At 50.2% G+C, this 22930-nt stretch overlaps 1 protein-coding gene across 4 annotated transcripts in view; it reads left to right on the top strand.

Annotated features, from left to right (window-relative positions):
• FERMT2 (FERM domain containing kindlin 2) overlaps positions 1-11226 on the top strand; it is a 52421-nt gene extending 41195 nt beyond the window's left edge. For 2 of the 4 annotated variants that reach the window (XM_080394403.1, XM_080394405.1), the window contains 8 exons: positions 547-596; positions 3228-3352; positions 4593-4699; positions 5062-5283; positions 7479-7499; positions 8017-8141; positions 8364-8505; positions 9869-11226. In XM_080394403.1, the coding sequence (XP_080250529.1) occupies positions 547-596; positions 3228-3352; positions 4593-4699; positions 5062-5283; positions 7479-7499; positions 8017-8141; positions 8364-8505; positions 9869-10042 (966 nt within the window). In that variant the 3' untranslated portion in view covers positions 10043-11226. The remainder of the gene's footprint in view (positions 1-546; positions 597-3227; positions 3353-4592; positions 4700-5061; positions 5284-7478; positions 7500-8016; positions 8142-8363; positions 8506-9868) is intronic. The other 2 variants (XM_080394404.1, XM_080394406.1) reach the window with 1 other exon arrangement.
• The last annotated feature ends 11704 nt before the right edge of the window (positions 11227-22930 follow it).

The following is a 22930-nucleotide window of genomic DNA, read 5'->3' as shown; positions in this document are numbered from 1 at the left end:
AAACCCTTCAATTCGAGCTCGCGGGTATTGCGAGTACCACCCTGTATATCTTCCTCATGCAGAGCATGAATATAAACTCAATGCGAAAAACGCTGGGGGAGAAAAACCTTTCTAGACCGTCAGAAAGCCCTTCCCCAGTCCTCCAGGGAAGTGCAGAGCAGCATCTTTTCCTTTTGTTTGGAACATAACCTAATAACTAAGGGAGGAGAAAAATCCCTGTGTGAACACGAGCCGGTGTGACCGCCGGTGACCTCACGGGTGGGAATTGGCTCCGGCGGCAGCAGCAATTCCTGAAAGAAAAATAAAACCCTGTCCTCTGATTTCCTAACAGCACTTCTGTGCCATAGATTTTTTTTCTCTGCTTGCTTCTCCCCTGAAGTGGATGAGGCTTTCTCAGAAGCATTTGTGTGACCCCTGAGCCCCAGTGTTGGCCGGTGAAGCTGCCACCAGCTTCCTGCCCCGTGCAGCATCGCTCCCCTCCGGGCCCCACCACCGGGCTCCACTTGCTCGGGCTGGCGGGTCAACGGGATAATCTTTACTTTTCAGGGTGACATCACTTCCATCCCAGAGCTTGCCGACTACATTAAAGTCTTCAAGTAAGTGCTGATGGGAAGAGGTGCTTGTGAAACTGGTAATGTCTGTGAATAATTAATAGTCCTACCGCCTAATATCCTTTTTTTTTTTTTTTTTTAATCCCCTGGCCTTAAGATCTTGCTGCACAGCTCTATGTTACCTTGTGTGAAAAGCCACCCAGCAGCAGCTGCGTAATACCACAGCTCAGCATCTGTGCTCTTTTACTATTAAAACATTTTCCTTCTTTATCCTGTAGCACAGTCACTAAGTATTTCACACTGTTCGAAATATTTGATACTGGAGTTGATTGGTTCTTAAATATAAAACCCAGGATGTTTTCCCACCATTGCTGCCCTAGCAGGTACGCATCCCTCCAGGAGAGCTTGCTGCATCCCATAGCCAGCAGCATGTGCTGGAATATTTCTCTGATGTGGTTAATGCTCAGGAGATAATCAAGCCATCCTAAAATTAGGACTGAAACTTAGAAACCTCGCTCAAATACTTCTGCTGGTTTGCAAGAGGCCAGATGAATTCTAAGCAGCCGGGATCCCAGTCTAACTGCCTTCTCCTTGCCAAAAGGAGCAGGTTAAGCTGACTCCGCTCCTCTTCCAGCTCACTCAGGATTTAGGTGTTTTTTTAATTTCGCTTGGACTTGGACAGTGTATGTGGAAACTGGGAACAGCAGCGTCTGGACTTTGAGTAACAGTTTGGCAGCCACAACGGTCTTTTGCAATTTATTGCCTGCTGCGGCAAGGGTTACGGTGAAAGTTCTGGAAACTGGAAATAATGAGATTTCACAGCGTAGCTATAGGATATAGAAGAAAAGCTGTAGGCAGAGAAATAGCTCTGGAACAAGCCTTTATTTTATTGTTTGGTTCTGGAGCCAGAACCTAGCACTTCTGTTCTGAAAAGCTCTCCCTCTCTGAAGGCTAATTAATAAGGTCTCCGTGTGGGTCTGGGCTTGCGGTCTGTCTTAACTGGGGCAGAGTTTCAGGGCTGCAGCTTGTGCCCTGCATCTGAGTGGGTATTTTTTTCCCCCCTTGAACAAGCAAACAAACAAAAGACTTGCTCTTTCCTTTGATGTGCTTATTTGGCAGGACTTGGGAAGCTAATGGCTTGCAAATTGGAGCGCCAGTTGGTGGGGCAGGAGATGGAGCAGCAAGAAGCTGCCGGTTCCTCACCTGGCGCAAGCCCCAAACCCTGGGGTTGGGATTTGAGGCCGTTCTGCCACGGCAGAGAAGCACAGAATTGCCATTTGTTCCTAAAATGGAGGGCCAGGAGGTATTTTAGTGCCAGAAGCCCAGTGTAAATGGTGCAGTTAGTATCTGGCTCAGCTTTGGACGTGCCTCTTGTCACACTTCGGTTGGGGAGGAGCTGCAATATATGTCCCAAGTATGCCGTATATGTAAGTCCTATATATATGTCCCTATAAGTGCTTGGTTTTGCTGTAGAGACTTGGGATGTTTCTCTCTCCCCTGCCAGCCAGGTTACCTGCTGCACAGCACTTTGCAGTTTAAAGGAGCCCTCAAAAAAGCTCAGGACAGTAAAGATGTAGTAAAGCATCTTTAGTGAAGGATGGGAAAACCTGCATGTGTAGGATGGCTTCGCTGTAGGTTGGTGACTTCTGTTGTGGGAGGCAGCTTTCGATGGAGATTGTGGTTGTAAAGGTTGCACAGGGCACAACTGTGTGTGTCAGGGCTTTAGGAAGAGGAAAATCAGGAAAGGCAGGAGGAGGAGGAGGCAGCAGATGTCCCAGCCTCAGGTGCCCTTCAGGTGTGGGAGCAGCGAGGTTCAGGCAGATGCTGTTTCTCCCCCACCTCCCGTTTTCTCCAGACCCATGCACCCAGAGCATGCTTTTGCTTGAAAGTGAAAGTGCAGAGTCTCCCAGACCAGCAACTGGGGCCATCACGTATTTGATTTCTATAGATGAGGGTTCAGCAGCTGTTTCTGGGATGGAGACGTGAGAAATGCATTGCAGTGAGAGGCTGCACAGCCTTCGAATAAGGTTTAGAAATTAGGGGGGATAAAGAAATTCGGAAACATGCAGCTCTACAAAGGTCCTGGGCTTGTGGTGGGCTAAGCGGGCTCAGGGTACCACCATGCCAGGTGGTCGCTTTGCTTTGCTGCAGGCTTGCAGGGCCGTCAGCTGTCTGCAGAGTCAAGCAAAATCCATGTTTTCCATAGAAAAGAACTGAACCTTTTCTGATGTGAAATGGAGTATTTAAGAAGAAAACAACAAGTGTATTCATGCGTGTGCTTGACTGACAAGTCTTTTAGAAGTACCGCTTCCTTTCAGAGCTTGAGCAAAGTGGTTCCAGTTTAATGTGGCGAGCAAAGAGGCATATTTTGCAGCGGTTGATGGACATGTGTATTTTTGTAATACAGTTCTCCAGCTCCTCCCACCTTGTCCCAAATTAGTGGGACCTCCATGGGACTGAAGAGTCCAGACTTGCAATTGTAGCTCAATTTCTTGACCCAACGTTGTAGCAAAGGGATGGCGAGTGGTGGCTGAGGTCCCAGGCAAGGACTATCCCAGGGGCAAGCAAAATCCAAGCTGCTGACACCAGATTTTCAAGGGTGAAACAAGTTTCCCGGTGCAGCAGCTTGGTTTAGGAGCTTAAACCAAATGTCATGTCCCTCAACCTGTCTGGCAGGCCCAAGAAGCTGACATTGAAAGGCTACAAGCCATATTGGTGCACCTTCAAAGATACCTCTATCTCCTGCTATAAAAGCAAAGAGGAATCCAACGGGACTCCTGCACACCAGATGAACCTGAGAGGTAAGTTAAGCCGAAGCCCTGTTGCATTTTATTCCAGTAGCAGGCTGCTTGTCTCGCATCTTGTTCTCCCACTACTTTTATCTTGGCGTGCTATCCTAGGGTTGGGTAAATAAGTTTAAAGGAGCAAGGATGAGGGGGTTTGATAGCATGGGATATACTTAGCCTTCTAGAAAGTGAGTATGGGATATGTGTGACCCCCAGGGGAAGCGCCACCAGCTCCCCAGTAGCGTGGGGAGACAACTTGCCCTTCTGCTTTTTGTTGTGGCTGTCCGAAAGAACTGAACTAACTCCCTCAGCAGAGAATAAATTTGAGCTGGAGAGAACAGACCATTCTGTTCCTCCGCTGCTGTTAAATTTTTTTCCTCCTTTCCCCGGTGCTGGTTGTGAGCAGCCTCGCTGAAGTGCTCCCTGTGAGCCTTGCACATAGGGTTTTTAAATTGCTACGGTCGGTGGCTTTTCAGATGTCAAGTTAAACATTCCTGTTCCGGCAGCCACCAAACTGCAGAGAGCTCATTTTTTGCCCTGTGGAGGCAGGAGCAGATGTGATGCCAAGCGACCTCGAGCTGCAGTCAGAGCGAAGCCCGGCCCGCAGGACCTTTTTGGGAGCTTTTGAAATATCTGCTGTGACAGCACGTTTAAAAATTCTTGGAGGCGGCATTGAAGCAGCGCCCCGGCTAACTTGGCTGTTCCGTTCATCACTCCCCAGTGTTTATACAACTGCTTGTAGTTCTCTGCAGTTCTCTTAGTTGAACACCAAAAGTGGGATGCTCACACCTCGCCACTGATTGCAGCAGCTACGCACTCAGCCATAATAATGTGTAGGGATTTCAGCACCTGTCTAGCCACCTTTTCCTACCCCTTCATGAAAATTTCAGGGACACAGGGTGTTTGCCAGCCATCAGGTCCGTTCACAAGGCCACGCAGGATCTATGAGATGAATTCTGCGAGCACGTGTTAGCTTTGGCTTCATCGCTTTCAGATCAGGTCTTGCTTTTCCCCCCCTTTTTTCCTGTCTCTTGGAAAAAGAGACATCTGACACGGTTGTTCTCCCTGCTATGTAGAGTGTTCATGCCATCAGAGATGTGGTGTGAAACTTTTGCAGCCCTGAGATGCCATCGGAGACCCTTTAGTTGGAGAGCGTTGCTTTTTCTTCTCTTCTTTTTTTTTTTTTTTGGTTTTTATCTCTTTTTTAAAGCGTAGTTGTTCACAGCCTTGTTAAGCACTGGCTCCCTCATTGCAGGCTGTGAAGTTACCCCTGATGTGAACATCTCTGGTCAGAAGTTTAACATCAAACTTCTGATTCCGGTGGCGGAGGGAATGAATGAAATCTGGCTTCGCTGCGATAATGTAAGTTTATTGGACTGGCCGTCTCTTTGCCCTTTGCCCACCATCAGCTCATGCTTGGATGTGCCGTGTAGCTGGTGTCGAGTTAAAAAAAATGAGCAGATGCACTCGCATGCGTCTCATCTCAACGTTCAGCATTGCATGTGAGCACATGTGCAAATTTGGAGGAGAAAACCAGCCCCTGCTTTTCCTTGGCTTTGTCCCATGGTCGTAGCCTACACGTTGGCTGGGATTCTGCCCATCTTTGTGTGTGCTCGAGTCTCCTGAGGATGGAAGGGAAATAAAGACTCCCTGGAGTTTTACTGGGGGGAGTAGATGGTAGTCCCACCGCTCTAATGGGCACGGGTCTGTGTTTTGGGGGGCAGGAGACGCAGTACGCCAGCTGGATGGCCGCCTGCCGCCTGGCCTCGAAGGGCAAGACGATGGCAGACAGCTCCTACGGCATGGAGGTGCAGAACATCCTCTCCTTCCTGAAAATGCAGCATTTGAACCCAGACCCGCAGGTGATCCCAGAACAAATCAACACTGACATTAATCCCGAGTGTCTGGTTTCTCCTCGCTACCTGAAGAAGTACAAGAACAAGCAGGTATGTGCTGGCCCACTCTCCCGGAGCGGTGTTGGTGTTGGTGTGGACCAGGCTGACCATACACCCGTTTCGGTGGTAGCCAGACTTTAACACTACGTGGTTTGGATGTTGTCACTTAATTGAATGCACACGGTTACTAAAATGAGATGCCGACTGAAATATGTGGTTTCGATCCAGCACCTGGGGATGACACCCACGATCTTCATTATGCCACATGTTATGCGACGGTGCACGTACACAGCCTCGGCAGCGGGGAACCGTTTATTTTAAATGCATTTAAATTTTAGTTACGTTTATTTGAAATACATTTTGGGAACGTTTTTTCCCCCTGCTGATACCGAGTGATGGTGCAGCAAAGTATGGGTCAGCTGCCCCCATACCTCCCTGCACAGACGTAGCAGCAGTGAGATGGAATCAGTCCCCGGTGCTGGGACTAAAACCCCTTCCCTTGCACAGAGTCCGTGCAGAAATCCTCAGGATGAGCGGAGTTGCAGTTCCTTGCAGTGCTTTATCCAGACTTGGCTGTAATGCGGTTTGCATATTTCCCTCTTTGCTTTTCCACTACTTCCAAATGCCAGTCCTTGAAACATTGCTTCATTTTGAGTTGCTGTGACTTGTGCTTGAACTCCACACTACATTCGATCCGTGCATGACAGGGCTGAACTGTTCTGCGCTGGAAATGAATGCATGACTTTCTGAAAGACATTATATGTCAGGACAGCAGCAAAAATAAGTAAGGCATTGCTCTGTGGCCTTTTGGTGACTTAATCGTTCAGCTGTAGCTTCACAGCCTGCATGCTTCAGGCTGGCTGTGGCTAGATACGATTGCTCCAAACCCAGAAGAAGGCTGCAAGTCAGAGAAGCAGGAAAAATATAACTTTTTATTGGCACAGCATGATGATTTCCTGGCAGTGGAGTTATATTTTATATAGCCCTTATTGTTCTTCTGAATAAGCCTTTATATCCACTTGGATGGAGGAAACGCTGCATAAATACACCATTTTAACATATATAATACCTTCTAGGCTTGAACTCAGTAAAATGGAGGCACCTGGAAAAATATTAGCTTGCAGAACTTGCTTATCGTGCAGGTATCCTCCTTATAAAAATAACCTCCGTCAAAGTGCGGGGACAGGCACGAGCCCGAGCCCCACTCCAAGCCATGATGCAAACGTCGTGTCCCCTGTAGACATCAGCTAAACAGCGGATTTAGGCTTTTCCTTTATGGCCAGAGCCAGAGCTTGCAGCAGCGGAGGATATTTGCCGGCCGCACAAGTGCTGGCACAGCTGGGAGGGACGGAGGGATGGAGGCTGCGGGAATGTAAGGAATTCAGCCATGAGGGTCCCTTGGCGCCCCAGCACGGGGGAAGGAGGAGGAGGAGGAGGAAGAGGTCATGCAGCCTACAAATGGTGCCAAAATGGGCCTTGCCAGAGGATTTATAGAGGCATTCGGTCCTATAGCAGCCCCTGATCTACCTGGGTGATGTTTGTCTCCACGTGCCCTTGCAGCAGCATAGGGTTGGCAGGTTGGGTTTGGGGAGCACCGAAAAAAACCTACCCAACACAAAGTAAGAATATTCACAGCTCTCCAGTGCATTGCTGGGGTTCAGCGGCAGAGCAGCATCCAGCCGGTTTGCAAGGACAGATGCGTCCCCAGGAAGCCCAGCTGATGCTGTGCTCCAGCCACTTGTAACCCCAAGCAGCATCCTCATCATTTCTCTGTATATCTCAGATAAAAGGAACTATTGAGCTAAACAGCCCATAGCGAGCTGCTGAGCTTTGCATTGAGCTTCCTCTGCAAGTAAGCGGGCTTGAGTTTGTGCCGAGGCATGGGGAGGAGCGTGAGGATGTGGATTCTCCCCTGAGCTGGCAGCTTCATCCTCCCCTTCATCCACCAGCAGGACTAAAACCATCTCAGGACCAAAACCATGTCTACACAGTGCCAGCCAGCCAGGACCGCGCCGGTGCTCAGGCAGGGCTGGCACGAGCGATGCATCTCTGCTCGCGTGTCCCCTCTCCATCCTGACATTCACTTTGGCTGCTTCTCCGCCTAAGAAATTGTGCATGTGGTTTTTTGCTTGAACTTTGGTTTGCAGTTAATTTACACTTTTTCTTTGCTTTATTGCCATATTTCTGATTGCTTTTTTTTCTTTCTGCCTCCTTTTCTTTTTTTTTTTTCGCCTTGCCATCTACAGCCAGGCTATGTAAGAGACTTGGTAAGTGACGGCAACAATAAAATTAAGATAAATTTAAGATAAAAATTAAAATAGTCTAGAACCCCTTTGGTTTGGAGAGCAGTAATGAAAAGACTAACAAAATCTATGCCCTTCCTGAGAAACTTGGGCCCTGTTTGGTTTTTATAATGGTCCCCCAGTGATTTATGCTGCAAAACTGGAAACCCTACACCAGAAATCTGCCCGGCCGTTCGCTCACAACCTGCATCTTAAACTAACCGAGCCTGAGCAGCTCTGCTTCCAGACAGCTCAGATCCATAGTTGCTTTTATATATCTGGAGAGACGAACAAAAGCAGCGCCACGTTTATCACCCGTGGTTGCAGGCTTTGAGCAGTCGTAGCTAAAATAAGATCTCAGGGTAGAAATTACTGATTATCTGTGCTGTTTGTAACCGTGCTGGCTCCCAAATGCCTCCCAAGTCATTACCCATTTGCGTGATAGTCGAGATGCCACTGATGAACCCCCTTGCCTAAAGCTGGTGTGTCTCGCCGCCCGCAGATCACAGCGCGCATCCTGGAAGCCCACCAGAACGTCGCTCAAATGAGTCTCATCGAGGCCAAGATGCGGTTTATTCAAGCCTGGCAGTCGCTGCCGGAGTTCGGCATCACGCATTTCATTGCAAGGTCTGTGGGTCTGCTGGGCAGAACAGGAGGAATGTCATGGATAAATACGTGGAGTACGTTAACTGTGCGGCGCATCCTTAGCTGTGGACCTTGAACTGAAATTAAAAGCATTAATTGCATTGACTTACAAAGCTGATTTTATGAGTTAACTCAGCTGCTGATTTTAACATATGTAGCTGTGTATTGCAGGTGTGCATTTATTAATCCCTCACCATGTCACAGGTTCCAGGGGGGCAAGAAGGAGGAGCTGATCGGCATTGCCTACAACCGGCTGATACGGATGGACGCAAGCACGGGCGATGCCGTCAAAACCTGGCGGTTCAGCAACATGAAGCAGTGGAATGTGAACTGGGAGATTAAAATGGTGAGCCACTGGTTTACACCTCGGATGCTTCCCTCACTCCTGTGACATGAGACAGGCGCTCTCTCAGGGTTTTTTAAGTTGACTTTGAAAGTCGACCTTTAAAAAGTCAGGTTTTCACACTGCTGTTTTCTAAAGCGTGTCCCATTTGGCTGTGTTAATGTAATATATTTTCTCCGCCCTGCTCTTCCACCCTCCTTAGAGATCTAGTGGAGCTTGTCCTAACTGCTGGTGGAGCTGAGTATGACCCTTAAAAAGAAGAAAAAAAAACCTTGAATCTTTAAGCCAGTTACACACTTAATGCGTAACGATTTTCTCCGGTCTGTGAACACCCACTCAAAGGCAGCTAAATAAAATCAAACTTCAGAAATGATGCCCAAGCTTGATCCTAACCAGTGACATAAATGTACTGGGCCTTACCCATACTAAAATGCCTTTTATTTGCAGTACAGCTCAGACTTTCATGTCAGTAATGAAAAGCAACAGTAGACACTTCGCTAGGCTCCGAGATGGGCTTTTACCCGATCATTATATTTGGATGCACAAACTTTTTGTGCTCCTTTTCCACAGAACACCTAATTAAAATTGCCAGGGATACATGGGGCTGTTCTCCTGCGGTTTGTGGCTCATTAAGAGTTGCTGGAGAAATTATTCAGCTTCCTCTCTGCCTCGGAGTCTTTGTTTTGACCCGGTTGTAAGCCCCGATATCCCAATTATTCAGCTCAGACACGCTGCTGGGATTCCCCTTCCCTCCCACAGAGCTGTCAGTGATGGGGGCACAAAAAAATAGAGGGCATCAATAAAAGGTCAGTCTATCCAGTCACTCCAAAATGAGCTCTCCCAGCCCCCATAAAACATTTCTATGGCCAAAATTCAACTTACAAAACCAGCATACACTCAGGGAAAACTGGAAAGAAATCCCAGCCCTCGACAGGTCTGCACCCAGTCTCTGTTTCTCTTGAAGCAAAGGTGTCATCACATGCTCACTGCCAAGAGGTGCAAACACGCTGGCTGATTATCTCTTGAGTCACAGGAGATTAAAAGGTATAATGATAATTTAAATAAATAAATAAAATAATAGAAAATGAAATAAAATTCATTTTAGGAGCCATAAAAGGTATTTCTGTATCTGAACACGTGAACAATAATCATTGCGTCATAGAATTACAGAATGTCTCAAGTTGGAAGGGAACCATGATGATCATCAAGGCCAAGTCATCATGGACATGGTGGATTTTGCTTAGGCAATGGAAGAGGCGTCTGGGTTAACAGAAAAGAAGCAGCAGGCAGAAGGGGAGCGTGCGCGTCAGTGTAACTCCTTTGGGAAGGCACCGACAAGGCTGACCCCCATCTTTCTGCATTCTAGGTGACGGTGGAGTTTGCAGACGATGTTCGGGTATCCTTCATTTGCACGGAGGTGGATTGCAAAGTGGTTCACGAGTTCATCGGCGGCTACATCTTCTTGTCGACACGAGCAAAAGATCAGAATGAAAGTTTAGATGAAGAGATGTTCTACAAACTGACCAGTGGTTGGGTCTGAGTCCCATGTACTGTCCACCAAGAGGAAACCCCATGGCCATATTAATATTTAACTTTAAAAAGCTGTTCTTTGAAATATGCTGCTTAATAAAGCTTGAAATGTATCTTTCTTTTTTTTTTTTTTATCATGAAAAATTTTGCATTACCAGACCAGTTAATCTGTGTGCACTAATGAGCACTTCTGTTAATTTGCTATAACAAGACCGTATCTGGGCCGGGTGATCGTGCTGCTGGCCTTTAGATACAGAATCTGATGGGCAGATCAGGATAAGATTTGACTGACTTAAAACCAGCCAATTTTCTAAGAGAACTCTAAGCCATCTTCTCGTAAAGCCATCCAGGGCTTAACCTATATGAAGTCTATTTATCATGTTTAATGCATGAGTGTTTTCTTTCTTTTTTTTGTGTTTTTTATCCTGTACATTTGACCTGTTTTGAAGTCGTCCTACCCGTAAGTAGATTTGCCATCTCTCCTTTCACACTACATGCACCAGGACTGCTAGAGGTGCCTGACATGACTTTGAAGATAGTTCCGTGTGGCCTTGAAGATGATCTTCTGTTAGTCTGTTACATCTTGGGTTTATTTGTTAACTTGCCTTTTGATAATCATTTATATTGTCTTTTTTTTAATTTTATTTTATTTTTACACCATATTGTATTATGACACTTTTAGTATTCACCAGCATAGTCACTGTTCTGCCTATGATATGCAAACTTTTTCATTACAATATGAAGTAAAGGTCTATGAAGTATAGGTTTTGTGTAACTAATGTAAAAAACACAAATTTTATAAAATTGTACAGTTTTTTTAACTAGCCTCACAAGCCAGCTGGAATATTGCATAGATCTGGTGTATCAGCATTAACTGTAGTATGCCTGTAAGGAGTACGGGGAATAACCAAGAAACAAAAAAAAAAAAAAACCCAACCCCCCCAATTTCAGTCCATAAATTTTTATCTAAGTTAAATGGGATTTCAGAGCTGCACCACAGCACCCTCGATAATGGATACCTGGGGCCAGGACCTCCCCGTTTGTTAAGCCAGCACTGCGTTAACGCTGACGAGGAGGGATCTCCTGCCCTATCTAACACCAAGGAATAACCAGTGTTGTGTTCCTGTAGTCTGTGGTTTCAAGACTATGTACAAATACATTTTATTTTAAATAAAAGTCAAATCTTTTATTTAATATTCAGCTGCCGCTCCTGGTTTTTGTGGTTCGACTGTGCTACAGCAGGGCCATAAGCAAGTCCTATAGGATACAACCAGCCCGTGTCAGCCCTGCGCTCCCTCCCACTGCCTTATCTCGAGCTTGCCAAAACAAAATGCCACCAAAAAGCAAAGCAAAGTACAAGGACTGAGGGGGGAGAGTCCAAGGCAGCAGCGCTGGCCCCACTCCCTGGCCAGGCAGGCAGTGGCGAGGCAGCCCAGGGATGCAGGGAAGGATGCTGCCTGGGGTACGTGCGGTCAGTACCCTGCATCACCTAATTTGAAGGCTGCTGATGGAGCAAGCACTGGGCTGTAAAACAGCCTCAGCACACTAGGCTCAATTACATTGGCAAGAGGAAAACGGATCTAATGGCAAGTCAGGCTTAAAACGCTGTATTTCCACCTCTTAGTTGGCAGTGAAAAGAAACTGGGTTGGCTGCCAGCCTGTCTGGAGAGCAGTGCTGTGGTGGGAGATGCTGACGGCGGCCCCACAGCTGCTACAGCATTGATGAGGGCCCTCAACCCACGGAGCAGGGGCTTGGCAAGCCGCAGAGATGCTGCTGGGGGGGGAATAGGGATGCTGCCCGGGCAGAGAAGCCAGTGAGGGATTCACCACCACGAGGGCTTGGTGCCTGAAAACACGCCGAGAGACAGGCCAGGGATGCTGCTTTGACCACATTTGGTCCAGCTTCAGGTCATCCCATCCATCACGGCACAGCTGCAGCGGGGCTGGAGGGAGGTGAGGAAGGACAGGAAAGGGGTGCCAGCGCTGGGTGAGGATGGCTGCTCGCCTGCACCTCTGGGTCTGGGGGAGACAGAGAGGGACAGGCAACAGCAATGCCTGCAGCATCTTCCCCAGGTGCAAGCTGAATTTGCTGCTCTGCAGATGGGTGCTTGGAGGAAATCATGCATTGCCCAATCGCTGCTGTATTTCTGTAGCAATCCTCTGATTTTTTGCACCACGGGCTCTTGGATGGGTTGCACCCTTGCTCCATAAAAGCAATGGGAAGGGGTGGCCCAATGGTGCTGGGCCAGTCCTCCCACTCCTTGGTCCCATGGCAAGTGGGACTACAGCCAGGGCAGCGGTGTGCTCAGGATGTGCCAGGGATGCTCCCAACCCTGCCCCAAGCCCTCGGGCTTGTTCTTGTGGGTGCTGGCAGCTCCCAGCTGCCCGGCAAGCCCAGGCAGCCCCGAGAGGCACGCGAAGGGAGGAGTGGCATGCACGCTCCTGGCAGGCAGCAACGGGATTCTGGTTGGATGCAGGAGCGGGTGAGGCACAGCAATAAAAATGTGCCTGGCCTGGAACAGCACCGAAGCCGGGCGTGTGATGGGGATGGCTTGCTGAAAAATATTTACCTCCTGGTTTACAGCCTGAGGTTATGCAGGATGGGGAGGCGTAATGCGGAAAAGAACGGTGAAGGGAGAAGATGTGTGTGTCCCATGGTCCATCCATCGCCAGCCACCTCCGCAGGGCTCCGCGATGCTGAAGTGGGCCCCAACTTTGCAGCTGGGGGAGGTGATAAGGCAGGAAACGCTGAGCAGAAAAGCAGAGGAGGTCAGGGAAGGGGCATGGGAAGGCAGAGGCTGCTTTCAACCGCAGACCTTCCCCGCGCGGCTCCCCCGAGGACGGGAGCTGGGAGAAGCTGGGTGGGAAGCAGGGAGCAGTGCGGGTGCTTGCAGGAGGCTGGGGAGCAGCCAGGGGGTCACAGCGGGCTTTGAGGTGACCCAAAGGAGGCTATTGGGGTTCCTAGGATGTCTTTTCTTTCTCTTTGGATGAAAAGATGCACATGAAAATGAGCTGTGGGAGTGGAGGCGGGTGGGGGGGGAAACTAAAAAACATATCTGTGGTTTACCTAAAGTCTGGAGAAAGACCAGATAAAATACAGCACAGATGAGAACTGCTGCACGCTGAGGACAGACACGAGGGTGAGGAGGGAGCACGTCACAAGATGGCTTGGGGAGGGAGGCAGTGAGAGATGGAGCCCATGGGATGATCCACCCCAGGGACACACACCAGTGACAGCAAGCTGGCAAGAGGACAAGGAGGACCATAGCTGGTTGCTCTGCTGCTCCTCTGGTCATCAGACATGACCGGTGGGGTGATGCTGAGTCAGAAGAGAAACCAGGACATGGTGGGTGCATAGCGCTTCCAGTAATGTGCTGGGGAGAGGTGTTGGAGACCGGGTGGGTTCAGGCTTGTTTGGGCATTAAAGCCAACAACGGAGGATGAGGATGGTCTTGGCAAGCCAAAGCAATGCAAATCCAGTTCCCGCAGCAGCAGTGCTGAAGGGAGATGCGGAGGTTTATTCTGCTGATGCAGTGAAATACGGCTGTGGTTGACCCTTTTGAGTAAACAAAAAAGTAAACCAAATTTAAAACAAAAACAAAACCAAAGAGAAACCAGCCCGTGGGTGTCCACAGCCCCCTCGGGTGACTCAGTGTTGGAGAGGAAGAGCAGTAACTGTCTGGCATCCACAAACTGGTGGCTGCCCTGGGGAAAAAAAAAAAAAAATATCACCAACTATTTCAATAAGCACATGATGGGGAGGGAGGTTCAGCACCAACAGGACTGCTTAAACCCCAGTTTAACCAAAACAAGCGGCAGAAGTGCCTGAAGCCCTACAACAGCAAGCAGGTCCAGAGGGATGGATGCTCCTCCCTTGTTGACCCCTTCTAGGACCTGGGGGTGGGGCAGGGGGAGGAAAAAATAAATCATTTCAGTGAAAGGTACTGATGCAAACCAGCTGCCAGGGTGAAAAACCACTTCACTTAATGCACACGGGGGATTTGCATGCTGCCTGAGCAAGGTATCGGCTGGGGTGTCAGCTAGGATATGTGCAGCTTTTTAAACTCCAAGTAATTTAATACCACACAGATGGGCAAGTGACATAGTGGCTTCAAAGTAGGAATGGCAGAGTTTTGTATGGGGGAGAGATTTGCAGACCCGTGAAGATTTTTAAAACAAAGAAAAACAGAAGTATCTCCAAAACAGGGCTGCTGCCTGCTGCAAGGCGGGGGTGAGAGCTGCACGTCCTGTATTCAGGGGCACATCCCACTGCCATGAATCAATGGAAAGAGGACATTTGGGGAAGCCATTGGGTTCTGGGGGCAGTAACACAAAAAGACCCCCAACCACTACAGAAGGATCTGAGTTATTGCCTACAACCGGGACACATGGGAGCACAGGGCTAGTTTCCCAAAGCCCCCCCATTCCTCCCACCATGGGATGGCCACCCCAGGCAGTGGGGCTTTGTTGCGGCGGGCAGGGGCTGAAGAAAGCGCCTCAAATTAATCTGTAGTAAAACCAAGCTGGATGAGTCATTTCAGTGTCTCAGCCCTGCAGGAAGCACATTGGGGACTTCCCAGCCTTCGGGCTGGGAAGGGGCTCCCGGATGGCCAGCACCAGCTCCCTGGGGCCAGCTGGGTGCAAAGGCATTTTCCCAAATTCCCAGTGTTCACACCACAGGCGATGTGAGTGCCTTCCCTTGCCTCATCCAGCCCCTCCAAGCTCCTTGCTTGGTCGAGCATCAGAGGCTGGGAGCCCAGCAAGCCCAGTATCAGCAGCATCTGTCACCCTGAGCTGCCCTGTGTTGTGTGAGGCGGTGGAGAGGGGCCCTGGGCACCCTCGAATCTCAGGGGCCCTGAAGGTTCACCCAGCATTGAGCAGGGATGCAGAAAACCCAGACCAGGCGTCGCCACTGTCAGCAGGATCCAGCCCTGAGATGAAACCACATGCAGTTCTGAGCCGCCTGCTTCAGCCTGTCTGCCGAGAAACCCTCGCTTCCCGGGTGTATTAGCCCTTATCTCCGAGGCAGAAAAGGATGGTGAAGAGCCAAAGCCTTCAGCAACAGCAGCAACTTGATAGCAGGAGAGGTTTCATCACCCTAATTAAATTCAGACTGATCAGTGACCACAGTTGCACAGATCAAAACCTTTCTGGAAACCAGTGGGGTTTTTATTTGTTTGTTTTAAGTATCATAAAAGCACTGTATGCTTTTATTTGTGGCACCAAGGCACTAAAGAGATAAAAGATCTATAAATATCTGCTGGATGTTATAGATTAAAAAAAAAAAAAAAAGTGCCTCCTCACTTACATCTTTTTCCCATAATCACCAGTGCGATGAAGTCCAGGGAGCCCAGCCTCACACCTGCTCCTGTTTCGACTGGCATCCCAGCCTTTCCTTTGAAATCCCCTGCATCCCTCCAGCTGTCCGACATATTTCAGGCTTGAGTCTCCCCCTAGCAACTGCTCCTTTGGTTTTTCTTAAGCTCTCCCGTCTGGTTTTCATAACTGCAGAACACAAACGGGGACTTTTCCCAGGGTGTTATCGAGGCTGTGGGTCTGCGATGCCCCAGGAATGCAAACCTGGAGCTTCCCCATGCAGGGAGCTGAAAACAGCCGTGCTGATGGGCAAGTGCAGGATGGGGAGGGAGAGGATGGGAAACACCAGGTTAAGAAGAATTTAAAAGCCCAACATGACAAATTCACCCTGAAAAAGCTGCCAGGGAGCTTACATCGGTTTGATCAGCATTTTATCTGATCTGTGTAAGAGGCTGCAGCATTTTCACTTCAGGGGGGTTTCTTTTTTTAGCTTGACAAGAAGCATCAAAATATTTTCCTAGAGCCCGAGTGACTTGGAAAGGCCAACCTCATATTTCACAATGACTTAAATATGCAAGAACCTGTCAGATAACGAAATCATTCAGAAAGTTTTCCCTTTGATCTGTGGTTAAGACAAAGACCTGGAAACAGAGCTCCCCTGTGCTGTCGGCTCCCGGTGAAGCCGCAGATCCCCGGCTGGTGGGAAGCCTCCGGCTGGAGAACTCCCATTCCCACTCCTCTGAGAAAGCAGCAGTTTGAGCAAATAAAGCATTTGCTCTGGGGTTTTTGTTGGGGTTTTTTTTAGCTTTTGGTCAGCAGCTGGTCAGCCCCTAATGAGCAAGCTGGGCTTTGATTTCCTGCCTAGGAAAGGGGGCATAAAAGAAATAAATGGGAGAGGATTTGGGTTAGAAATTTGACTCACACCAGCAATCCCACCTGGGAGCTGCTCCCCTTTGTCCCTTGCCTAGGGACATGTCCCAGAGGGAGGCACCAGATCGGCTCAGCAACAAGCGTAAGGGGAATTGCAGTGGTGCCCAGAGAAAGTGAAGCCCCCTGCCCCCAGCCTGCCCAGGGAAAGGCACCGCATGCCCAGGGCTGCCCTCCAAACCGGGCTCACACCGGCCGGGGCTCGCGGGACCGTATGGCAGTGGCTCTGTTGTTCCTCTTGTGCAATTCCTTAATCCCGGGGCAGTGCCCCACTGCTGAGCTCAGGAGTTAGCTCTACCCCACTGCCATGTCCCTGCAGAATAAGCCCTTCTAAGTCCTACTCATGCCCTTCATTTCCAGCTGGCTCTATTGCCTGCTCGCCCAGGGCAGAAACCGGAGGGGCCAGCCCAGAAGCGGGGAGCCCGCAGCCAGCTCCCAGCCACCCACATCAGCGCCCAGCCACCTCCCCACAGGGCTCCTCGCCTCGCATGCTCCTCTCAGGGCCTGGGCATCACAATGCCGAGCATCCCCAAGGCAATCCACAGCACCTTATCCCAACTAGGCAAGTGTGGAGCTACCGGCAAGTCCCGGCTGAGCTCCCAACATCCAGCCCAGAAGCCAGAGGGGAGGCTCATCACAGGAGACAGGGAGGGGAGAGGGGGAGGGGAGGGGAGGGGAGGGGAGGGGAGGGGAGGGGAGGGGAGGGGAGGGGAGGGGAGGGGAGGGGAGGGGAGGGGAGGAGAGGAGAGGAGAGGAGAGGAGAGGAGAGGAGAGGAGAGGAGAGGAGAGGAGAGGAGAGGAGAGGAGAGGAGAGGAGAGGAGAGGAGAGGAGAGGAGAGGAGAGGAGAGGAGAGGAGAGGAGAGGAGAGGAGAGGGGAGGAGAGGGGAGGAGAGGGGAGGAGAGGGGAGGAGAGGGGAGGAGAGGGGAGAGGGGACAGGAATTAGGTGAGGAGTGGAGAGGTGAGGTGAGGAGAGGAGAGGAGAGGGGAGGAGAGGAGAGGAGAGGAGAGGAGAGGAGAGGAGAGGAGAGGAGAGGAGAGGAGAGGAGAGGAGAGGAGAGGAGAGGAGAGGAGAGGAGAGGAGAGGAGAGGAGAGGAGAGGAGAGGAGAGGAGAGGAGAGGGGAGGAGAGGGGAGGAGAGGGGAGGAGAGGGGAGGAGAGGGGAGGAGAGGGGAGAGGGGACAGGAATTAGGTGAGGAGTGGAGAGGTGAGGTGAGGAGAGGAGAGGAGAGGGGAGGCGTTTTAGGATTTCAGCTCTCCTCAGTTAAGGCCTTCACCGAGTTTCAAGACTTCAGCGCTCCCTGTTAGGGTGTTTGCGGGTTTCAGGAAGCGAGCTTACCTCAGTTAATGCCCTTGCCCACTTTTAGGGCTATCACGGAGTTTCAGGACTTAAACTTACCTCAGTTAGGGGCTGGGCCGCATTTAAGGGCCTTCACTGAATTTTAGGGGCTAAACTTACCTCAGTTAGAGCCTTACCCGGGTTTCAGAAAACTTAATTTCTCCTCCTAACCACCGTAATGCTAAACACTGTAACTGCCCTAACCCTAAGTAACTTTAATGCCCTTACCCTAAGCATACTAACCAACCTAACCTTAATCAGCCTAACTTATAGAGGAAGCCTAACCCTAATCCTGACCCTGACCCTAACCCTAACCAGAGCCCTAGCCTTAAGCCTAGCCCTACCACTAACCTTACTGTGCATAACCGTCCTAATACTAAACACTGTAAGCGCCCTAACCCAAGTAACTTCAATGCCCTTACCCTAAGTACACTACCCGACATAACCTTAATCAGCCTAACTTTAGGGGAAGCCTAACCCTGACCCTGACCCTGACCCTGACCCTAGCCAGAGCCCTAGCCTCCAGCCTAGCCCTACCACTAACCTTAGTCCCCCTAACCACCCCAACACTAAGCACTGTAAAGGCCCTAATCCTAAGTAACTTTAATGCCTTAGTATCCTAATTGCCCAAACCCTAAGTACCCTAACCCTAACCACCCTAACCATAAGTACCTTAATCGCCCTAACCACCCTAACCCTAAGCACTGTAACTACCTTAACCCTCTGTAACTTAAATGAACTAACCCTAAGTACCCTAACTACCCTAACCCTAACAACATTATTGTCTAGATGGTTCTCTCCTATCTTGCTTATTCTTGAGGCTCAGGACAAACCTCCCTGAGCCCACTGTCCATGTCAAACAGTTCCTAATTAAAGACAATGTCCTTTTCGTCAGGGGAAAAGTGCACACCCAATAAAGTATTGCTGAACAGACTGGTAGAATTCTCAGAAAAAAAGCAAACCCTACCTCTCAACATGAGAAGATGAATATCTTAATAAATAGATAATATTATCTATAATAGATAATATTAATTAGGGCTCTTAATAAAAGCCCCTCCACTCTCCTACCTGTGTCATGCAATGCGTTCAAGGGACTGTCTGGCTGTGTTTAGAGGTGGTGAAGGCCACCCTTGCCCCCACCCAAAGTAACTGTGTCTCTTGTCTCTCCCAGGTGGCAGGGATGGCCAGACCTCACCTGGGACACTTGGGAAAAATAGCATTCCCGGTTTTCCTAATGGCTTTCAGCAGATTTAGGCAGGAGGGTAGAGTGCTGCTGTTTGCTGTTGGTGACCTTGCAAAAGTCATGTGTGTTTTGCTTTTACCCTGAGGAGGCAGCGAGGGTGAGGAGGGCTCTCAGGAATGGTAATCCTGAAAAGAAGCAGCCCAGAAAGTCTTGGAAAGCTGGGAGTTTCAGATGTGCCCAGGCTCAAGCAAAGCAGGATGAGGAGGGCCACTGCAACAGGTCTGAGACCAAACACCACCCAACAGATGTCCCTTCCTAGAGTTCAGGTCCTGGCCTGGCAATCAGACCAGCCCGTCCCCTCTGCCTGGCTCCCACCATGACGACAAACACCCCAAGATGCACACACACACCTGGCCAAGCAAACACAGGGTAAAAACACCCTCAGCCAACTCAGATCCCAAGGTGTCCCCATTTCTGCCCATCCTGCCAGAGGGACTGAGCTGTCCCGAGGCCACCTCCAGCCCCTGTCTGTGCAGGTGGCTGTCTGGAGGGACCACATCTGATTCACATCATCTCACAGCTGAAAATCATGTGTCAGATGCTTCAAAGGACATGGCCTTATAGCCAAGGGGCTCCCCTTGCACTCAATGGCAAGCTGCTTGCTGCAGGGTGCGGGTGACGGCCGGGGACGGCTGTTTTATCTCCTGAATGTTTTTTCCCCTTCCTATAAACAGGAGGAGCAGATGGGAACATGCCTGAGACCAACAGGGAAATGACAAGGGGGGGAGGGAAAGGGGTGCTAAAACTTCAAAAGCACTGAAGTGCTTCATCCTGGAAGAGACACTGAGAGCAGTGAATGTTGCTGGTGGGGGAACAAGCTGAGCACTGGGGAGAGCACCAGGCAAGCACTTCTAACATTTTTCCTTTATGCAAAGTTGCAAAAAAAAGAAAATACTTTCAATGACCTAAAAGATGAGCAGACTGATGCTCCCAGCCCTGCAGCAGCAGCACGTGCTGGAGACGAAAAGCCACACTGGCCCAAGAGTTGGCATGCCCCCAGGCACAGCACGGTGCAGAGTCCAGTTCCCCAACTGCTCCCCCAGTACCTGCAGCCAAACCCCACGCTGTTGCAGATGTCCACATGGCCTGGGAAGGAGTACATCTGGAACCCATGCCTTCCAAATTGTCCTTCAAGCCCTCTGTGGCCAAGTCAATCCCCGCCCCTTAATGGTGCTGTTAATTAATCCAGAGTTCAAAAATAGCCCTGCAGGATTTCCTGCCTCCCTTCCCTCCTCTCCCACCATGCCACAAGGTAAGGGGAAGGAGGAAAAGCTCATAAAGCAGAATTAAGGGGAGATGCTCCACGGAGCCCATGGTATGACCCTGCATTATCACTTTCATTTCATTTGGACCGACCCTTGCCCTTTCCCTGCTCACACACCCCCAAAGCACAACTCATCTTTCCCATCCCATGCATACGACATGCAGACACAAGCCCTCCAAGATACTCTGGGTTTCATTAAATTCAGGTCATTAAATTCCTGGGAAGCACCTGGGCAATGCAGATGCAGGCAGAGTGGCAGCAACCTCCTCGTCTGCCTGGCTGCAGGAGCAGGTCCAGACACAGAGCGAGCTGAAATCTGATGTGTAATAACTCCACCTAGAGGGAAAAGGAACGGCCGGGCAAGAGAGACCACGGGCAACCGTGGCACAGCCTAGCTAGCCCATTCCCCATCCCCTGGGAGGGATATGGCTCTGCTGCATGTGGCCCTGTTGCACCAGAGCAGGTGCCACTCGCTGTGACGGTGGCACGATGCTCGGTCCCATGGGTGCATCAGCTACCATCAGTTCTCAGTGAGGCCGGCTTGGATCTGAAAGCCCAGATGTCTCTGTCCACCTCAACTGCCACTCACTGCTGTCACACATGAGATTTGTGGCCGCGTCATGGGTGACTCTCTGAGTCCTTCACTCAGGGCATTCCCCTCTCTTGGTATTTCATTGCTGACACCTGGAGTTTCACTGCTCTGTGGCACTTCCTAGGGCACGGAAATCTCTGTGGACAGGCCACACAGTTCAAAACCAGTGGGGAAATCAGCACAAACACATATCTTGTTACGATCCCCTTCCCAGTGTTCCAGTACACCCAGTGCTAAAATACCCCCCAAATCTGAGAGCTTGTTCTCCACAGCCATGTGCTCTGGCTTACTTTCATTTGCCTTTTTTTCAATAGCAGATCCATCTGCAGTTTGGTCAGAGATAAGAGCTGGGAAGTGCCTCCTGTCTCATCCAGACCTTCTGCCCTTCTCCAGCCAGGTCTGACTCCACCAAACCTGGGAGTCAGTTGGCCACAGAATCCCAGACTGGTGGAGGCTGAAAGGGACCACTGGAGCTCATCCAGTCCAACCTTCTGCTAAAGCAGGGTCTCCTGGAGCAGGTTGCACAGAATCATGTCCAGGCAGGTTTTGAATATCTCCAGAGGTCTCCCCCACCATGTGCAATGGGAGGGGCTTCCTTCAGAGGGAAATTTGGGGCTGCTCTCCCCACTTGTGGCTGTATCTGGCTGAACCTCAGGGTTGTTCAGGGATGGAGGATGCAAATACACCCAAGTGTGGATGGATGGATGGATGGATAGACAGACAGATGGAAGGAAGGAAGGATGAAGTCAGGGTGAAGCCACTGGCACAAGCTGTGGTACCTTTTCCCAGCACTCACGAGCTGCCACCAGGTCTGGTTGGTGTCCAGCCAACCCAGAGTCCAGGAAGACCTGGGGGAATACCATCATCCTGGGCAGGGCAGGTGGGAGCACAGTGCAGGAGCAGCTGCTCTCAGCGTAGCCCATGCAGAGACCTTAGCAAACTACTGAAGTTTTCACTGCCTTGCTCATCCTCTCCAGGCATGAGCAGCCAGCAGTCACCACCCTGCAATTCTGAGAACCCCCCCCCGTGTTTTCTCCTCCCACCCTTCCCGGGCCCCCCTTTGCTGACCAGCTGCTCAGTCTCTTTCAGGCCTCGCTCGCTTCAGCCCTGTTGCCCTTCCCACGGGACTCCTGCCCACACCATTCCGGCTCTGGGCAATGGAAGCAGCCACCGTTTTTTTTTCTTCTCCATAACCCTGGAAATTGGAGACCAAGGGAGCATCAGCTTCAGCATCTGTTTAACAACTGCTTCTTATCACTGCTCACACAGTGCAGCCCAAGCGGAAGATAAAGCATTTCCACCACAATGGATAAACAAAGATCAAGCCTGTCAAGCAGTTCACACAGCAATATTGTCCTCGGCCTGCTCAGCTGCCCAGATTCAGGATGTGCTTCTTCCCAAGAGCCATGCTCAGTTCCCCAGGCAGCCGGCTGCCGAGGGACATGCCAAGGCTCTTCTGGGACACTGCTGAGCCTTCGGCCGGGCTGGCCACATTGCTGCCATGCTCAGACTCATGTACAACCAGGGTGCGAGAGCTCCCTCCTGCCTATAGCTCCTCTCCAAAGCCCTTCCCACTGCTCATCCCACCAGGGTGGCAATTTCGTCTTCAGGTTTCAGATGATCTGACGGCGCAGGAGGGACACTCACCAATGCCCAAACCCTGGCTGCCCCATGGCTGCACTGGGGCCAGTTTTGTCCCTTAAATGTATTCCCCCAGCATCCATGGAAGCAGAGGACAAACAATCAGGGCTTCAGTTCCTTTGAGGAAGCTTCAGTCCTCAATTTAATTGAGCTTATAGAAATATAACCTTTGGGAAATAGACGACAGTCCTCCTTAACTGGCACACTGATGGGCGGTCAGGTGAGACAGAACGTTTGCAGAGACAGTTGCTAGACAAATGCCATCTTGGCACCACCAGCTTGTATTTGGTGGAAGGGAAAAAAGTAAAAGCTGTTATTTACTCACTAATCCATCCAGTGAAAATGGCTTATCAAATCCACAGTGCACTCATTTTTTACAGGAAGGCTAGGGAGATCCGTCATCCAGAGTACTCTGGTTGCGCCTGATGAGAAAATGTCCTTTTACCTGCAGGGACTGTAAATCTCTGGAGTTACCTGCAATTCATGCACCCTCGTACCCGCTGCATGCAGACTCGGGACACTTTGGGATCAGAAGTACCGTTTGGGTTGCATTCCCCATTTCTCAGCTCAAGGCCAG

Source organism: Falco punctatus (assembly GCF_963210335.1).
Source record: "Falco punctatus genome assembly, chromosome: 7".
NCBI lineage: Eukaryota > Metazoa > Chordata > Aves > Falconiformes > Falconidae > Falco > Falco punctatus.
This window is presented reverse-complemented; position numbering and strand designations above follow the sequence as displayed.